Source organism: Oryza brachyantha, chromosome 10 (assembly GCF_000231095.2).
Source record: "Oryza brachyantha chromosome 10, ObraRS2, whole genome shotgun sequence".
Taxonomy (NCBI): domain Eukaryota; kingdom Viridiplantae; phylum Streptophyta; class Magnoliopsida; order Poales; family Poaceae; genus Oryza; species Oryza brachyantha.
Window position 1 is genome coordinate 11273736 of NC_023172.2, and position 19495 is coordinate 11293230.

At 41.4% G+C, this 19495-nt stretch overlaps 4 protein-coding genes across 4 annotated transcripts; 3 read left to right on the forward strand and 1 right to left on the reverse strand.

Annotated features, from left to right (window-relative positions):
- The first annotated feature begins 2413 nt into the window (after positions 1-2413).
- Positions 2414-4951, forward strand: LOC102709403 (cysteine--tRNA ligase CPS1 homolog, chloroplastic/mitochondrial-like). The gene is made up of 7 exons (XM_040528010.1): positions 2414-2514; positions 2750-2920; positions 3003-3293; positions 3418-3509; positions 4084-4249; positions 4338-4502; positions 4589-4951. Exons 1-7 carry the CDS (start codon positions 2431-2433, stop codon positions 4808-4810), a joined length of 1191 nt encoding a protein of 396 aa, XP_040383944.1. The 5' UTR covers positions 2414-2430; the 3' UTR covers positions 4811-4951.
- A 4054-nt stretch (positions 4952-9005) lies between these two features.
- On the forward strand, positions 9006-10687 carry LOC102713668 (GDSL esterase/lipase At5g33370-like). The gene is made up of 3 exons (XM_006661773.3): positions 9006-9371; positions 9481-9723; positions 9832-10687. The coding sequence occupies exons 1-3, from the start codon at positions 9006-9008 to the stop codon at positions 10378-10380; spliced, it is 1158 nt and encodes a 385-aa protein (XP_006661836.2). The 3' UTR covers positions 10381-10687.
- A 430-nt stretch (positions 10688-11117) lies between these two features.
- Positions 11118-12503, forward strand: LOC102709682. The gene is made up of 2 exons (XM_006662357.3): positions 11118-11717; positions 11823-12503. The coding sequence occupies exons 1-2, from the start codon at positions 11257-11259 to the stop codon at positions 11980-11982; spliced, it is 621 nt and encodes a 206-aa protein (XP_006662420.2). The 5' UTR covers positions 11118-11256; the 3' UTR covers positions 11983-12503.
- Positions 12504-12840: 337 nt separating this feature from the next.
- LOC102713941 (two-component response regulator EHD1-like) lies at positions 12841-17379 on the reverse strand. Its single transcript, XM_006661774.2, has 5 exons — positions 17271-17379; positions 15119-15271; positions 14128-14556; positions 13890-13966; positions 12841-13144 (listed from the first exon to the last, which is right to left on the reverse strand). Exons 1-5 carry the CDS (start codon positions 17377-17379, stop codon positions 12917-12919), a joined length of 996 nt encoding a protein of 331 aa, XP_006661837.1. The 3' UTR covers positions 12841-12916.
- Positions 17380-19495: the final 2116 nt, after the last annotated feature.

The following is a 19495-nucleotide window of genomic DNA, read 5'->3' on the forward strand; positions in this document are numbered from 1 at the left end:
GAAAAAAATAGATGGATGTTTTAATCCTGTGTTCACCTTTCCTGTAATTTTGCCATCCTGCATTTGGAAAAAGCCATTACGGGCTTACGGCCTGTTTGATAAACTTGGGAGGAGAGGAGTAGTTGAGATCTTGTTTGCTTGCGGTTGTTCTTAGGCATTCGATTTCGGTTGCATATGGCCGGATCGAGCAGCAACCAAACAATCCCTTAGAGCCAGAAATTAATGGTGGGAATATGGGACTATTAAGATGAAAATTTTACTTTTAAGTCTCAATCACTTGTTTACGAGGAGTTTATGTGGAAATTAAGTTAAATAAAGTCTTTTTAAACGAAGGGAGTTTCTTCGAAGAATTCATATGGAGATTTAAATTTTAATTAAAATCCTTTTGGGACATAGGGTGTGTGTTGGAATAATTGATTTGACTTCGTCTCTCTGTGTTGTGAATTGATTTGAGTCAATTATCATTCAAAAGAATCTTGTCAACCAAGTTAGCTTCAGCAAATGATTACATTTTCTACAGTAGATCAAACGAAAAGGTATAGAAGTTTTATCAAACACTTCCTCTTTTTAGTATACTCAATACTGTGTTACTGCCTTCTTACACCGTTGATTCTTAGACACATTTAACGCTTATTTAAAACTTAATTAATTATTATTTATTTTATTGCAATTAGATTTATTACTAAAAATATTTTAATTATAACTATATTTTGTATATTTTCATATATTTATAAAAAATTAAATAAGATGAATGGTTAAATACGTGTAAAATGATTAAGCATGTGGAGGGAGTGCATTACGATTTTCATTAATCATCAATTAATCACATAAAAGCAATAGTCAAAGTCGAGAGATGATGGTCAACTGGAGCAGGAGCTGTACAAATATCCGGAATTCTAAGCATTATTTAAGGCCCGGCCCGTCGTAACTGCTCGCCGTCTCGCTGACCTGCGCCGGCGCCGCCGCGACGTGCATGAGCCCACGAGCCCTCGCGTCCGCCGCCGCCGTCCCGTCTCCGCTCCGCCGCCCGCCTCTTCCGCCTCGCGCTCGGCTGCTCTCGTCTTCTTTCGCCCCCGAGATGGGGGAGCCGCCACCGGGATCATCGTCGCCGGGGGAGGAAGAGAGATCCAAGGGGAGGGAGCAGCGGCCGGCGGCGGCGGCGGAGCTGAGGCTGTTCGACACGACTCACACGAGGACGAAGGCGGCGGTGCCGTTCAAGCCGCGTGTGGAGGGCAAGGTTGGAATGTATGTCTGCGGCGTCACCCCCTACGACTTCAGCCACGCCCGCGCCTACGTCGCCTTCGACGTCCTCTACAGGTAAACCCGCCCGGTTTGATCCATCCAAACCCCACACCCACGCGCCGGCCGATTGATCCAAGTACGGCAGAGTCGCGCGATTCGGTAGTCAGGATCCACTCTCGCCGCCGGGCCGCCGGAGTCGTCGTTTGAATGTATGATCCGGCCGCCGGAGCCGGAGACGGAGACGACGAGTTCGCCGGTGCCGGTCGGCTTTTTCCTGAGCCCAGTTCGACTATGGACCAAGGCCCTTATTCTGCGTTCGGCCATGGGACGATAAGTTAACTAAGCCACTTATTTTCGTGTGGACACATTTTTCAAACTGTTAAATGATATATTTTTTTAAAAAAATTTATAGTAAAGTTATTTTAAAAAATAATATTAATCTATTTTATATTTTTTAATAATTAATTAATCATATATTAATCTATTACCTTTCCTCTCCGACGAACGCTGCCTGCCGTGTGACGAAAGCGGCCCAAACTGTGCGGCCTGCTGGAAATGGCAAACGCGGCTTTTTTCCTTACCTTTTCCCGTTTAAAGCTTTTCTTTTTGTTCACTAGGCTATTTCAATCTCGTATTTGGCTATATCAATATGTCCAGGGAAATACTTGTGATTTTTTTCTCCAGTAATTATAGTACTTGCTATGAGCCTTTTGTGTTATGTATGGCTCTCACCAAGTTGAATTGATTTTTATTAGGTATCTGAAGTAGTAAATTACGTGCGCAACTTCACTGATATTGATGATAAGGTATTTACCACCAGATGGATGCGTCCTCTTGAGCTATTGTTTTCAGGATGGAATTGGTTGGTTTGGATATATAGTTTGTGCTATATTTATTATCGGATATGCATTTCTATATTTTAGGTTGCTATTTCTAGTTTTTCTTGGAATTATTATTTTAAATTTTACAATGAAGTTCTCCAGGTAGGAATTATCTTCATAAACTACCATTAATTTTTGAAAGTATATCTGGTACAAATTTCTCTTGATAAGTTACTGGAATGCCATTTGGCATGTGGCATTGACTCCAGAGCTTGTGCTGTTTGTGCAGATTATTAAGCGGGCAAACGAAGCTGGTGAAGATGCAAGTCATTTGAGCAGCCGGTTCATTGATGAGTTCCTTCATGATATGTCTGAACTTCAGTGCCTTCCCCCTACTCGTGAACCACGCGTAACGGAGCACATTGAGCAGATAATTGATTTGATAACCAAGGTATTACTTAGCTGCATGTTATAACGACTATTCCCGTTCAACTATTACAAAGAAGTGTAACTGATTGATTCTTTTCACTGTCTCTAGTACTTTGCAATGCGCATTCATTTTCTGATTTTCATAATAAGAACCAGTTAATCTCTATCGTAGTCATGATGCCATGGATCACTGATATCTGGCTCATTTTGCTTGATGTTAACACCTTTGTCTCATGTTCTTATACGCGTCTGAACAGATAATGGACAATGGGAAAGCCTATACTATCGAAGGGGATGTGTATTTCTCTGTCGATAACTTCCCTGATTATCTGAGTTTATCTGGAAGGAAGGTAGACCATAACCTTCCAGGGAAAAGGGTAACCGTTGATACAAGAAAGCGAAATCCTGCAGACTTTGCATTGTGGAAGGTGACGTGCTTTAACTTCAACCCAAATTTAACCATTCTTTCCTCTTTCTTGCATCCTTCCTAAACTTGGATCGTCTACTCAGTCTGCCAAGGAGGGTGAACCATCTTGGGAGAGTCCTTGGGGTCTTGGGCCTCTTGGCAGACCAGGATGGCATATTGAGTGCAGTGCGATGAGCGCTCATTATTTGGGCAAGGTTTTTGATATTCATGGCGGAGGAAAAGATTTGATCTTTCCTCATCATGAGAATGAGCTCGCACAAAGCCAAGCAGCTTACCCTGAGAGTGAGGTAAAATGCTGGATGCATAATGGTTTTGTCAACAAGGATGGCCAGAAAATGGCTAAAGCAGATAAAAACTTCTTCACCATCAGAGATGTAAGTGTGAATGCGCCTCCATGTAGCGTAAATATAATTTTCTTCATTCAGATTTCCAACCTGTCTTGTCTTTTTTTTTTTGACATATTGCGTCTTTTTTTTTGACATATTGCTTTTTTTTTAGATTATTTCTCTGTACCATCCCATGGCTTTAAGATTATTTCTGATGCGTACACATTATAGATCAGATGTAAACCACTCTGATACAGCCCTTCAGTTTGCATTTTTTTTTGCTGAAATGACCGAAGGAGGTCATTCAATATAATTAAGATGGAAGAAAAGGTTACAAGAAAAGTTTTATATCAATAGCTGGCTGTCGAGGAAGGATGTTTACATCGACAGCTGGTTGTCGAGGAAGGATGTGCACCAGAGCACACTTCCCAAACCATGTGCCAACTGTCCAAAACACACACTACAGAGAGAAAAACCAAGCACCGAACCGGCTATCGCTATACGAGACCGATCGCCACCGAGCTAGCGACACCACTACGACACGAAGACTCTAAAACGACGCCCTCATAAGGGTCGCGATGCTAAAAGACGCTGTTGTCATCCATCCAAAGACTGGATAAGGTTTTCACCTAGAGCTCCTTGCCGAGGGAGGAGGGATACCTCAGTTTGCATCTGGCCGTCTATACTATATTTATCAGGTATCTCATATCTGCCAAATTTCAATTTAGGCTAGACTTTATCTGGGCTGTGTTGGATTTGTAGAATTCTTTTGTATAACTTTTATTATAAATCTTACCCAGACTCAACATGAGGGTGAACAATCTATATCATTGTACAGGGAATGCAAGTTGGAAAACTATATACCAGCTGATGATCAAAAGTTGATCGACGAGAACCATTCAAAATTTCTTGAGAAAATGTCAGATGATCTGCATACAACAGCTGTTCTTGATCACCTTTTGGTGCCATTGAGGGCAATAAACAATAATCTAAGCGATTTGAAGGCATGTAACTAGTAGCTTTGAATACTGATACTTGTTCATCATTGTTGTTGCATGGACCTTTTTGTCTGATTACGTGTTCTATTTGCAGAAGTTGCAGCAAAGACTAGATCATCAGAAAAAGAAGCAGTCACTGAGGCAGAAGCAGCAACAGAAAAAACCAGAAGATTATGTCCAAACTCTGGTTGCCTTGCAGAATGAAGTCAAGGAGAAACTATCTATACTTGGATTGATGCCATCGTCATCTTTGGCTGAGGTAAATTTGTTATTTTTTGCAGGATATTTTTTCTCCAACCAGTGCTTAAGTTTGTGCACATGCTGAATAAATCTTCAAAATAGCAGGCACTGAGACAACTGAAGGAGAAGGCATTGAAGCGAGCAGGCATGACAGCAGAACAATTACATCAGCTGATCGAACAGCGAATACTTGCTAGGAAGAACAAGGATTTCGCCGAGTCTGACCGGATCAGAACAGATCTCTCTGCTCTCGGCATTGCTCTGATGGATGAGCCTACTGGGACATTATGGAAGCCATCTGAACCAGAACTAACTGGAGAATCGTGACATATATGATCCAATCGCTTTCTGTTCTTCATGTGAATGTAAGAGAAAAAAAAGGGGAACAGACATCTTTAGACCATAACATGAATATTTTTATTTTTACTGTTCACAACCAACTGAATTATTCTTCTATTAATTTCATATTTCCGTAGCCTATGCACCGTGCTTATATTAATTCTACAGATTTTCTGCGTTCACAAATTTTTCAAAACCACCTCGGAGCATGGGCCCTCGCCGCCGCCTTGTGAGACAACGGGGCGGGCGTCAGCCTAAGTTCTTTTTTTAAGTAAAAAAGACGTCTCCGAAAGACAGGTCTTGTACATGCCCTGCGTGAATCTTAATGGTGCTAGCCGAAAGAACCCTAGATCTCTAAGAAGACATGCTCTCGTATCGGAATACTAATATTTTTTTCCCCGAGCTCAGTTTCTCGAACATGATTCTTTTGGTCCCCAAAGCTGACATTCTAGAACAACAAACTTAAGCGCAAAACAGGCCATAACCATAATAATAATCCACCGCAAGGACCACATCAATCCTGTCTCAGATCCTCACCATTCCACCAAACAGAAGCAGCTGCTAATAAAAATCCCCCAGACTCCTGAAATCAGGCTTGCCGCCGCCGCCGCGCTCGCAATTAATCGGAGGCGCTAACGCTAATCTGACGAGACTGACATCGTATTACTGCTCCCGCCTGCCTCTCTGACCGCGACTCGCCAAGCGAAGCGCCTGAAGAAGCTGGCAAAACGCACTGCTAGATCAGGGGTCTTTTTCAGACAACATTTACAGACCATAAATAATTTATGAATAGCTTTTTATATGTATTCTTAGCGATCTAAAAGCGAAGGCTGATAAATAAACTTTGCTGAAAAGACTTTTGAAATTAACTCTAAATTTAAAATTTATATTTTGGTTTATAAGTATAAGCGAAAATAAAATGAAAAAGACGGGGGTGTTAGCTCGTGTGGTTTGTGTATCTGATTTGCGCCATTGAATGGCATGAAAAGTGAGGTGGCCATTGATGCGACCATCCCTTCAATTCCTTTGTTGGTCAGAGGCTCAGGGCACTCTGTATGTATGATGTATCCGTGTCACCGACGACCCACTCTCTCTGTGCGTGTGTCTACACAATGTTGGTTATGGTTTCCACTTGGGCATCGGCCAGGTGGGGTTTATGTTATTCATGCAGTTATTCATAATTTTTTTGAAGAACTTGGGCCCATTTCTTTTGGTCTGAATAGACGAATGGAAGATTGGTTTGTCTGATTGCGTGATGATATTCTGAGGGTATAACCGGATGAATTAACGGTCACTCCCTCCGTTTCATATTCCTCCGTTTTATATTCCTCCATTTTATATTATGATTTTTTTGCTCTTGCTTGTATTTATAAAGATGCTAATGAATTTTAATGCATATACCAAATATACATATTGATTCACGGATGAATTTAGCCAGTACCAAAAAGTTTTATGATATAGAACGGGGAAGGTTGCTGCAAAAATGTATTCCAAGGAACTTATATGTAGAATTTCTTGATACAAAAATCTCACTGATTACACGCTTACAAAAATCTAACCAATATAAAAGTTAATTTCCTAAAAAAAAAGGAATTTGTCACCCTTATGATTTTTGCATGAGATGTGCAATGTCAGGGAGAAAAAAAAAAGTTGAACTATAGACTACTCAGCAACACTTGTACCAAGCTCGAAGGTGGAAGTTACTCTTGTTTATCAAAAAATTAACCTGCAACTCTCCTGCTGTCTGCACTGGATGTGTCGCTGCCAAAGAAAAGAACTGCAAGTACAAAACTACTTGCAAGGCTCAACTGATAGTTTAGCCTTCAGAATCCACGGACAAACAAAAGACCCAGCTTAATTTGTATACAGGTTAGATCTCATCCACTGCATTTAACTCTGCACAAAACAGGAGAGGAAATCTAGCTAGTGACCACTGACCAACGCTATCAAAATCCAGACGCTGTCTCATTCATGGTTGGTGAGTGGTGAGGCATGCAGCTGCAGCGTCCTGTAGATCGGACGATCATACTGCCATTGCCTGCATGATTAATGCAGTCTCAGCACCGTGTTAATCGGTTGGCATTTTGCAACTGCAATTGCAATCCGATGTGTAGTGTAGTACTGCCTATGTGCCGGATACTGTCTACAGCAAGGACACTCCATAAATGAAGCTCCCGAGGTAGCTAGCTGTGCCTGTGCTTCGTGGATCTTTGTGAGAATGTGCGTTGCAATTGGTAGATTTCTTTACCTGATCATATTAAGGCAGCGTTTAGTCGCTAAATTTTTTTTACAAAAACATCACATCCAATATTTGACCGGATATCGGAAGAAGTTTTTGGACATGAATGAAAAAACAAATTTTAGATTCCGCCTGGAAACCGAGAGACGAATTTTTTGAGTCTAATTAATCCGTCATTAGCACATGTTGGTTACTGTAGCACTTATGGCTAATCATGTCCTAATTAGGCTTAAAAGATTCGTCTCAGAATTTTCCCCATAACTGTGTATTTAGTTTTAATATTCATGTATATTTAATGTTTTATTTAGGTGTCTAAAGATTTGATGTAATGTTTTTAGAAAAAAAATTGGAAACTAAACAGGGCCTAAGTTCAGAACTAACTTTCAGGTAGGGTTCTGTACTTAAGTAAAGTTCTGAACTTTTTAGGTAGGTATTGTACTTCTGTTGTGCTTTTATTTAGAAAAAAAAATCTGTTCTGATCTATCGCTGCTTGTTTTACGCCAGGATTTCTAGTTGTTCTACACGCTTGATTTCATCTATTATCGGTCGGAATGACAAGAAAACGATTTAGTCATCGTCTAAACAAGGAAAATGATTTTAAACAATGGAATAAGCAAAGATCAGTTGAAAAAGATCATAACATATGTATGCCAAGAAAAGCAGTAGGAAAATGACTTGCGGGATGGTTTATGGGGAAGAACTTGCTTCGAAATAATAGGAAAAAAGTGTGAACTTTAGGACCAAAAGGCTGTCTTTTTCATAAGATCCATAATGAATCACTTGAGTAAAAGCTAGATTAAGCCTCCTAAGTTCTCTGAACTGTGAGTCTGTAATAAACATTATTTTTACATGCACCAAACCAGAAACTGAAAGTCTGTGTTACTACTTGCATTGCATTGTGAATTACTGCTCATCCATCCCAAAAATAAAGTTATTTCTATAACTCTATTCGTTTCAGAATAAAGTCATTTCTCCACTCACCTCATCATTTCAACCGATGACAACAATTATTCATTTAATTTTATCATCTACATTCTTCTCTTAACCAATTAAAACCTTTCTCTAATCATACACACCTATTTTCTTAATCCTCGTGACCAAAATGGTTGTATTATGTGACGGAGGAAGTAACTTTTAGAATTCAGTATTCACCAATTTACCAAATGACACTGAACTGCACTTTCACAGTGAAACTGACGATGAGCAATTTTACAGTTCCTGAGAATGTATCAGAAGGTACTAAAATTTTAGTGTAAATATTTAGTACTTCTTGGTACCTAGGTACTGGAAGATACCAAATTTTACACTAAAATTTTTAAGATTTGCTTCAGTCCAACAAAAAATAACAAAAAATACCTTGAGGTACTGATACCTCGTGGTATCAAATTGTTTCTGATCGTTGGATCTAACCGTGCACATCCTACTCAGCTAGATCTAACGGTGGGAAATAATTTGGTACCTTGAGATACTTTTTGTTAGACCGGAGCAAATCTCATTTGGTATCTCTCGGTACCTACTTAATTACCGTAAAATTGCTCACTGACGATAGATAGACCCATGAAAACCAAACCTTAATGCTGACCCTAATGATGATATATAGCCTTGAAAGGGAAAGACAGACAGATCCAAACCGGCAGCTTTTGATGCAGAGTACGTAGACAGTCGAGTTAATCCTAATCACACACACGTAACCCCCAATTGATCATGTGGCTCTCTCATCTAAGATTGTGGCCTGATTAATTCCAATGCGACGCGATTGATTGATCATCCATCGATCATTCATGTCAGTCGCTGGCCCATGCCCATCTGTACTTCTTCACTAGATTTGCGTGCACCATCACGAGCATGCCAGTGCCAGCCTATATATACACCTCGACGAGTTCATCATCTTGATCGATCTCTGCAAGAACGACGAGCGCGATCGATCGAGAGGAGAGGAGAAGGATGAGGTGTTTGATGGCGGCAATGGCGGTGGTGGTAGGGGTGGTGATGGTCGTCATGGCGTCGCCGGCGGAGGGCGCGAGGGCGTTCTTCGTGTTCGGCGACTCGCTGGTGGACAACGGCAACAACAACTACCTCCTGACGAGCGCGCGCGCCGACATGCCGCCGTACGGCATCGACCACCCGACGCACCGCGCCACCGGCCGCTTCTCCAACGGCCTCAACATCCCGGACATCATCAGCGAGCACCTCGGCGCCGAGCCGACGCTCCCGTACCTCAGCCCCAGCCTCCGCGGCTCCAAGCTGCTCGTCGGCGCCAACTTCGCCTCCGCCGGCGTCGGCATCCTCAACGACACCGGCATCCAGTTCGTACGTGCAGATCGAATGGGGGCTTCATGGTCCTCTTGATCTCGATCGATGAGCTTGCAACGCATCCATTCATGGCGGGCGGGGTGATGTGTGTGTGTCTTGCATGCAGGTGAACATCGTGAGGATGAGCAGGCAGCTGCAGTTCTTCGGCGAGTACCAGGACAGGCTGCGGGCGCTCGTCGGCGCGGCGAGGGCGCGGCGGATCGTGAACGGCGCGCTCGTGCTCATCACCCTCGGCGGCAACGACTTCGTGAACAACTACTACCTCGTCCCCTTCTCCCTCCGCTCCCGCCAGTTCACCCTCCCCGACTACGTCCGCTACCTCATCTCCGAGTACAAGAAAATCCTCCAGGCAAGCACTTCGTCTTCTCCCTCTCGCCGCTCGCTGTGTGCGTCTTCTTCCTCATCCAGACAAGCTAAGCTAAGCTAAGATCACTACGTGTTCGTCCATGGCGCGCAGAGGCTGTACGACATGGGGGCGAGGAGGGTGCTGGTGACGGGGACGGGGCCGCTGGGCTGCGCGCCGGCGGAGCGCGCGCTGCGGAGCCGGGACGGCGGGTGCGCGCCGCAGCTGATGCGCGCGTCGGAGCTGTTCAACCCGCAGCTGTCGCGGGCGCTGGCGGAGATGAACGCCCGCGTGGGGCGGCCCGGCACGTTCATCGCCGCCAACTCGTTCCGCGTCCACTTCGACTTCATCAGCGACCCGGCGGCGTACGGGTTCGCGACGGCGAGGGACGCGTGCTGCGGCCAGGGCCCCAACAATGGCCTCGGGCTGTGCACGGCGGCGTCCAACCTCTGCGCCGACCGCGATGCCTACGTCTTCTGGGACGCCTACCACCCCACGGAGAAGGCCAACCGCATCATCGTCAGCCAGTTCATGAGGGGCTCGCTCGACTACGTCTCGCCGCTCAACCTCAGCGCCGCGCTGGAGATCGACGCCACGGCGGAGGCGGCGAGGCGCCGGCAGAGGGCGGTGGCTAGGCTCGTCGGCGACAAGCCGCACGTGTAACTGCGGTGTGTGATGTGTGACGTGCTCCGCGCATGCATGCATGCATGCATGTGGCGTTGTTCGGTTGGTGCCGACGCGCGAGGGAATTAATTGGAAGGCTAATAATTTAGATTTTGCTAATCACAATATAATCTTGGATCATTTGGTAATTATAGTTTTACAAAGTCACTTGCATTTGTTTCTCCAGTATAGTCTTCACATTATCGGACATTTTTATATGTTGGGCCGGTTTGGGTCTCTTTAGGCATCAGGGAAATAGTTTTTAGCATACGTGTGGATAATTCGTGTGTTTGTATGCTATGTAAATAGTTATAAAAAATATGAAAAATTATCAAGATAGATTAATATGAGTTATATCATTCCACAAACACGCAAGTTTAAATTCAACTTCTACAAGTTGTAGCAAAAAAAAAAAACAAAACTGAAACCAAATATACACATATTCATAATTGTTTTTGTTATTTTTGTTATAACTTGTAGAAGTTGAATTTAAACTTGTATATTTATAAAGTGATATAACTCATATTTATCTATCTTGTCAAATTTTTTTATATTTTTTTATGACTATGTAGATACCATGCAAGCAATGGACGGATATCCAACTATGTGCTAAAAAATTGCTTCCTTAGGCCCAAACACAACCAATCTCAAGTAGGGTTCAATTCATCTCTATGGCCGCACCACGCGACGCCATGCACGCGCCTGCTGCAAGCCTCTCCCTCCTCTCTCTCCCCTCGTCTTCTCCACCCCTCCCGTCCCAAACTTGGCAAACGCGCGCCAACCTCCCCCATTAGGCTAGGCTGCTCGGCCGGCGAAGCTGCGTGCGTGCGTGCATGCGGCAGCGACGTCGGCCAGCCGCAGCGCAGCATCGCCGGCATGGCGTTCATCGACCTCGGGCGGGGGAGCCCCGGCGGGTCGACGTCGGCGCCGGCGAAACCGCGGCTGGTGATGATCATCGCTGACCCGGGCCGCGAGTCGACGGCGGCGATGGAGTGGGCGCTCTCCCACGCCATCGCCGAGGGGGACGGCATCCTGCTCCTCCACGTGAACATGCCCCCGAACGCCGCGGGCGCCGGGCCGTCCCGCACGGGCTCCGGGGGAAGCGCCGGGTCCCCGCTCACGGCGCTCCTCGGCGCCGCCGCGGGCGACGCGGATTTCATGGAGACGATGAGCGCCGCGTGCAGGGCGCGGCACCCGCCCACCCGCGTCCGCGCCGTGCGCGTCGAGCCCGCCACCGAGGGCCGGGAGGCCAAGGCGCAGACCATCCTCGCCGAGTCCCAGCGCCGCGGCGTCGAGCTCCTCGTCATCGGCCACCGCCGCGTCTCCTCCTTCCTCGGGTACGTAACTACGTATACGCGTCCGGCGCCATTGATGGCCGGCGATGCTAGATCATCTCACGCACGCATCGTCGTGTTGGTGTGGTGATGATCTTGATCTTGCAGGTTGAAGAGCGCGAGCGGGTCGAGCCGAGGGCACGACAGCACGGCGGAGTTCTTGATCGAGCACAGCAAGTGCGTGTGCGTGAGCGTGCAGAAGAAGGGGCAGAACGCCGGCTACCTGCTCAACACCAAGACACACAAGAACTTTTGGCTTCTCGCATGACCTAATTACACACACATCTCCATCAGCTAATCCATTAATTAATCGAACAAAACTAATTAAGCTCCAAAACACTTCTTCCAAATTTGTTAATTTGCAGCTTGTGTGTGTCAGATTCATACGACCGAGTTCCATTTGAAACGGCAGAAACAACGGTATCGAAAAGAAAAAAACTAGTTTTTGGGGGTCTTTTTTTTACCGAGACATGTCTACATGTAGAGAGACACAAGATCATAAGATGGGATCGAGAGGTGATCAGCTATAATCCACATGTGTCTGTTGTGTGTGTCTGTATGCAGGTGGTAACTGGTAAGAGTTTATGTTTTATGGAGATCATGCTCACGGATGGTTTACCTTAACATTAATTCATTTCACTTTGGTAGCTAGCCCTATATGCTGCTATAGTTGGGGATATGGACATTGATTTAGACGACGGATGTTTGTCGATAACTCAATATGATCTTTCCATGTTATATCCAGGGTTTTAACTTTCGGTTTCTAATTTTCTACCGGGGGACCGAAATTTTCGAATACCGGAAATATCAATCCGAAATTTTCGAAATTTCAGAAATCTCAATCCAAAATTGCAAACCTTGGTTATATCTATACTCATATAAAAAAATTAGTGATTGCGTTGAATATGCAATTCTACCCACTCCATAATAAATTTTGTAAACTACTCATTCAACTTCTTGCTATTCAAAACAATAAAATTCTAAATGGATGGCCACATATAAAATTAAATTAAGTTGAATATCCCCTCTATAAAAAAAACTATGGAAAACACATTTCATAGAAAATATATTTTTATTCATTTTAGGTAATATATACTCCTAGTATATTACTTTTTATCTGTATCAACACACGTGTGCATTCAGCTAGTCGAGATAGAAATTGTTGTTTAGCTCATCAGTCATGATGGGACCATGCATTCTACCTAGAAATTCCAAAGGCATGGTCCATATTCCTGCTTGTCTGAATCCCATTGCAGATCTTGCAAATCTTCAGATGGATAGTCCTTCCGTTCTTCGAGCATACACTCTGAGCCACTCGAGAGGTCATCTTTTGGTAACGAGTAGTCCGTGATTTCCATGCACCCATCTTGATCGAAGCACTTCGATCTGCTCGCTGTTGGAATCGATTTCTTCTGGCGCATCCTGTATTTCTGCACCGGTTTGAATGTCAGGTTCTATATGGCTATAGAATTTGTTCAACCGTATTACAACAAATTTAGGGCATATATATATGTTATACATTGTAAAGTGGTTTAAACTCCCGACGGTATTTGCAATTGTATCGATTTTGCATGTGGCCTAAATCATTATAAAGAAATCTAACAAAATAAACATGATATATAGGTTTTAATCTATTTGTTGTCATCTTGGAATGTCAAAATTGATATGTATACGCATGAAGGGAAAGAAAAACCAGCTACGAAATGTGTAGTTGCGTTTGCAGCAGAATTTCTTATTTTTTGTTTCTGTATCAATAGATTAGTTTGCGTTGAATAATTAAGATATAAGTAGGGAAGCCTCTCACCTCAATGGCTAGTTTTTTGGGTGGTAAAGTCCATTTACGATCCTACAGTTTGAACTTAATTTATTCGTATGGAAATTCACATTCAGAAAAGGAACTTTATCTGACGAAAAATATTAACCCTGTCGGCCCTGAGCTGACCGTGTGGAACCATATACGGATCTTCCCTCACAGGAGACAAGTTCTAACGACAAAAATGATTAGTTCTCCCTCACAGGATAGGCTGTAGTGCCAACGTGGACACATCTGACCGTCAGAAATCACGTAATTCTATATGCTAGCTTGTAATTAATTAAGTTTATGCAGAGTACACATGTTACAACCACAAGACTGAATCTGGGCCGGACAGGAGTAAAATGAGCCACTGAAATTACCTGCAGATGACTGGCAACTTGCTCTCTTGTCAAATGTTTGACATTCATTATCCCCAGTATCTTCTTTGGAACTGCCTCTGCAAACAAACAAGTATATACATAAATACACTGCTACACAGTAAAATGACAAGGAAATACATGCATATTGCAAAAAACTAATGCACATGTAACAAATTAATGTAACCGAAAAACAAAGCTCAATTTCATCATATCATATATATCGATCTCGATCACTCACTGTCTTCTCCAAGGTGTTTCACTGCTGCAATGAACTGACGATGCAGCTGCGCGGTCCAGCTCAGCCTACACTCTCTGAGGCCTCTTATGTCTGTGATCTCGCCATTGCTGTGCTCCATGTCGTCGTCTCTGACCTCATTTTCTAGTGGCGTCGAGCCTTCACTGGCCGTTCTTGTGGTAGCTGGATCAGTAGCAGAAGACGCCGCCATTGCTGTCAGCAGCGGAGGATAGTGCTGTTCATCAGGATTATTCCCAGCTGTTATTACCATATGATTGCTGTTCTTGTTGATGAGCTCCCGCATTTGCTTCCGGAACACATGCTGCCAGATGTTGCTCAGCTCCTCGATTCTCACCGGTTTTAGCAGGAAATCGGAAGCGCCGTTTGCGACATATTTCATCACTGTACTTGTGTCTCTGCTTGAAGCCATAACTGTTGGAAAAAATGTTATCTTTATACTCCATGAAATTATCAAATTATATGAGGAGTTGCATGTTTTATAGTGTGAAATTTACTATGTATCTAAGAAATTAAAATATTTAGTGTAAAATTTAATATCTATCGGTATTTTATCAAGGATCGTTAAATTTATATAAAAATTATAACAAGTTCCTTGTGAATGAATATAATAGGGTATAGCTAGCTTAATTACTAGCAATGAATATTTGACTTGACCCAATCCCTCGAGCAGAAATGCATATATAAGCTGAGGCGTAATCCTCAAAAGCTAAGAGAAAATGTGCAACCTCCGTCAAAAATAAATCAATTTTTCAATTTTTAGATAGGATGTTTGATTCTTTGTCTTATTTAAATTTTTTTATGGTTAACATTTTATTGATATTACACGATAACACATGAATATAACTTTACATGTGACTAATATTTTGTATTTTTTAATATTTTTTTAAATAAGACGGATGATCAAACGCTCGACGCAGAAAACCCAGAAATTATTTTTTTGGATGCAGTATATATGAAGGAAAAAATTACTTACTCACTGTAGGTATGCCAAACTTGGATGTTACTTCTTGCAGAATGAGCAAACCATCTTCAGTAGGAAAGAACACATCGCTGATTATGAGGTCAACTCTTTGCGGATTGTCCAAAATGAAGGACATAGCTTCTCTGACATTCTTATAGGTTGTAACTATAATAGATACTAGCTTGTTAGCACCCCACGCTGTGCCGCAGAATATATATTAAAAATCACATGCATAATGATAAATAAAAAGATAAAATTACTAAAAGCGGGTACAATAGCAGACTATAAGCCAGCTATAAACATATTTTAAAAAGATAAGAGAGGAGAGAGAATAGCAGTGAGCTACAGATTTATAGTCAGCTATAGCACGGACTCCAAGATACCATGTGTGTATAACGGGTGCGATATAGTAATATATGTTTTGTAGGTAGCTATCATATGAATTGGTTATTAGATTGACTATAAATGAATTGGAGCTAGTAGTTGGCTATACGAGCAAGTTCAATAGTATAGCCAAAACTACTAGCTCCAATTCATCTTAGTCAATCTAATAGACAATTTATACAATAGGTACCTATAAAGCATTAATATATGATCCCACATATCACACACACCATGCGTCTTAGAACCCGTGCTGTAGCTAGCTACAAATTAGTAGTTCACTACTCTTCTCTCTTCTCTTATCTCTTTAAAGTATATTTACAGATAGCATATAGCCTACTATTATACCTGCTCTAGTATTAAACTTGCTCTAAATCACATGCGCTTTGTTCGAAATTTGATGTAGGTTGGACATCATCACATCAAAGGAGAGTTGCAGGGTACCATCTGGCGGCTAGGTCAAGATGGAGGGACACGTGCAACTATGAGTGGAGATGGACGGCCAGGATGTAATGCTGTTGATCGACGGTGAAAAACGAGGAACTGTATGGGTGGCCAGGGACACGTGTCATAGGGAAATTAAAGGAGAGGTTTCAACAAGAATAAATATTCTATAGGATAGGATACAAGGTACATCAGGAAAAAAGAAAAGCTGATATGGAGTATCTGCATGTAAGAGAAATAAGCATATCATTTTTTTACGTTAATTAACTATATTTTACATGAGAATATTTATCATCACTGAAAAAGTATTGGGAGCTAGCTAGCTAGTACCTTTATGTACTTATATACCTAGCTCAATGTACTAAAATTTTGAGAATAAGTGCCTGAAAATACTTTAGGATGCATGGTAAACATGCTCGTAAAATATATGTAACTTCATGTGTATTTGGAAATATTACTACATAACTATTTCTTTGGAATAGTTCTTGATGTATACACACAAACAGTGTTTGTTTTAAGTTTTAATTCATTTCAAATATGAGAGCAATATCATTTTAGTTTTACTTATTTTATCTCTAAAACTTGGACCTGGAGTCCAGTTTGACAAATTAAGTGGGGAAAATTAATTAAACATTTTAAGGTATATACAATTAGTCTCATGTCTTATTTTAATATTTGGGACTAATCAAATCATATAGTAACTAAAACTTCAAGGCAAATAACGGACTTCAGTGACTATATTTCATGTACTTGTTAATTAAAACACATTACTAAATTTGTTTTTAAATAAGAATCATGCATACACATTTTATGTGACAGCAGATTAACATAAATTCTGTTATATATATGTATTCGTAACATATTCTAACTCTTCCATCTGATTGTTTGCTATGCCAAGGTAGAGTAATTTTTGGTTAGGTAAGCATATATACAATGGAAAAAAAATGTGAAATTGAATGAATTTAAACACTATCAAATTAATGATCAATATGTGCATTAAGTTAATTATTATCCTGTATATTTGTTCTTTAAACCATTTTTAGGTCAGTATAAGTAACACATATATAGATGGCATGCATCTCAAGTCATGCATATTAGCTAGCCAGGTTGATATTAATTCTAAAGATACAACACGAGTTTATGTCTAACAAAATATGTGACAACACGCATCGGTAAATCTGTGTAGATCTGTCTTAACCGGATAATCAGTAAACAAATACAAAAACTCACAACGCATTCTGTATAGTCGATCTATATGGATCGATATATTCATTATGTGAGAAGCTAGCTAAGCTCGCGTTTTTGCTAATTATTCTGTTGTAGAAATATTATTACGTACCCTTGTAACTGCACTTCAGAAGTAAATCTTCCATGGACGACAAGTTTGAGTAGTTGTTATCAATGACCAGAACACTGAGGCCAAAAGGCCACAGTTCTTGGTGATCCATTTATAACCTAATTAGAAGAAAATAACATGATAAGCTAACTATAAACACATTTTTTTTGGAGGAGATAAATAATATCTTGACTCTCATGCAAAAGTTAGCTAGATAAGTGAGAAGGAGAGAAGATAAAAATATAACCAACCTTATAACTCATATATTATGCATGTTAACTCTAACAATTGATATTTCTAGATAAATTATAGCTAGTACATGGTTAGCTCTACTATTAAACTTGTTTTAAGAGATGTGTGAGCTATAACTAACTAATATGACTAGCTCTTTAAGATTTATACTTATTTGCAAAAGAATGCTTTATTAAATACTGATAATTAACAAGATCAATGAACTATATGTATATCGAGTATGGGATGCTCATGCACATGCATGCATGCATGCAGTCCCAGATATACTATGTTAACAAGAAGTAGCACTAAATTCAGCTATGCTAATTAATTGCAGTTAGCAATAGGACAGAGATATTTGTATATTATATATGGACACTTCCAATTCAACGCAATATTAGGGAATTCATTAGCCTTTGTCTGCACATATATTCAGGAATAATTAATTGAAGCAGCCGTATATATATGCAGCTAGCTAGCTACCCAGGCGAAACTGCGCAAACACAAGCAATTAATAATATAATCACTCTTGAGTGTCCGTGTTATACGAACGTTTGCATGCGTTTGTACTGTATTCCAAAAAGGTATATATACATAATCACCCTATCATATCGATCTCAGTGCATGTAAAGAGTACTGTACGTATGATATTAGCTTTATACATACATACATGCATGCATGTGATATCATCGAAGAGAAGACTTACTATGTACACGATCGAGAGAGATTAATCAACAACCAGCCAGCAGAGGCAGCGTTGACACCACAGCCAGTTCTACCTTATGGGTGATCAGTGACTGAAACCAGCTGGTAATTAACTCACATGCATATATATACAGTTAACTATAATCCAGTAATTACTGTATATATATATATACATAAATATAACAATCAGCTGTGTCTAGCTATATATATGCTTCTCTCTCCCTCGAGCCAATTAATTTACTCCTTAATCACGACTGTGTGTGTTGTGCTCATACATATCTGCATGCATGGACAGAAGAGAGAGATTCAGAACTGAAGCTCCTAGCTAGGCTTGAGTAGCTAGCTAGGTGAGGATGCAAGAAGCTAGGGCCATGAGGACTATATATGAGCTAGCTAGGTATCATGGAGAAGATGATGAGCTAGCCCAGCTTGGGAGTGCTTGGAAGAATATGCATCTTTTTTTTTTTTTTTTGTTCTTTGTAGGTTTGGGATCAGGGCAGATCGAGAAAGAGTTGAAACCATGGCGGGTTAATTGTGGACGGCCATGCGAGACGTGGAGCTCGCCTCCTCCACAACCGCAACCCGCGGCGGAGGGCGGTTGGGAACATATGCACCGGTCGCCGTCGATCGGCCGGCGATCGAGAATATGTGTGCACCCAATCATACATGTATATATACGTACATTAGTACATACAAAATTGATTTGTAAGACCTAGGAGGTATATATATATGCGTCATTGTATGTGCTTTTATTTTCCTGTGTGGTCCAAATTAATAGATAGTTATTCAAAAATAAAAAAAATTAGGAAACAATCTTACGTATTAATTTCTCCGCGAAAACATGAACGATCGAATTCGATATCGGTATAAAAAAACACCATGTAGGCATTTTTTTAAAAAAAATACTGTATAGCTAGTTTTCAAATACATTTTCAAGAGGCATATGTTCATAAGTAGAGGCATTCTCTTAATGCGTTAAACAATACTACTCTCATAGCAAACAATCGAGGAAATGAGAAATTAAACTGTACCACTACCATCGCAAGCTATTACGAAAAGAAAACGATTGTCAAAAAAGAGAAATTAAACAGAGCCTGTGTATACAACGACAAACCAGTATGAAAAGAAATCCATGTTAAAAGGAATAGATTAAATCTTACCACCACGTACCATATCAAACCATTATGAAAAGGAGATACCATGGAAAATAATCATTATGAAAAGGAGAAAAAAATGCTATTCCTTGTTGCTATCAATCCTTTAACTCAGGACATCTTGAGTAAGTCATTTTT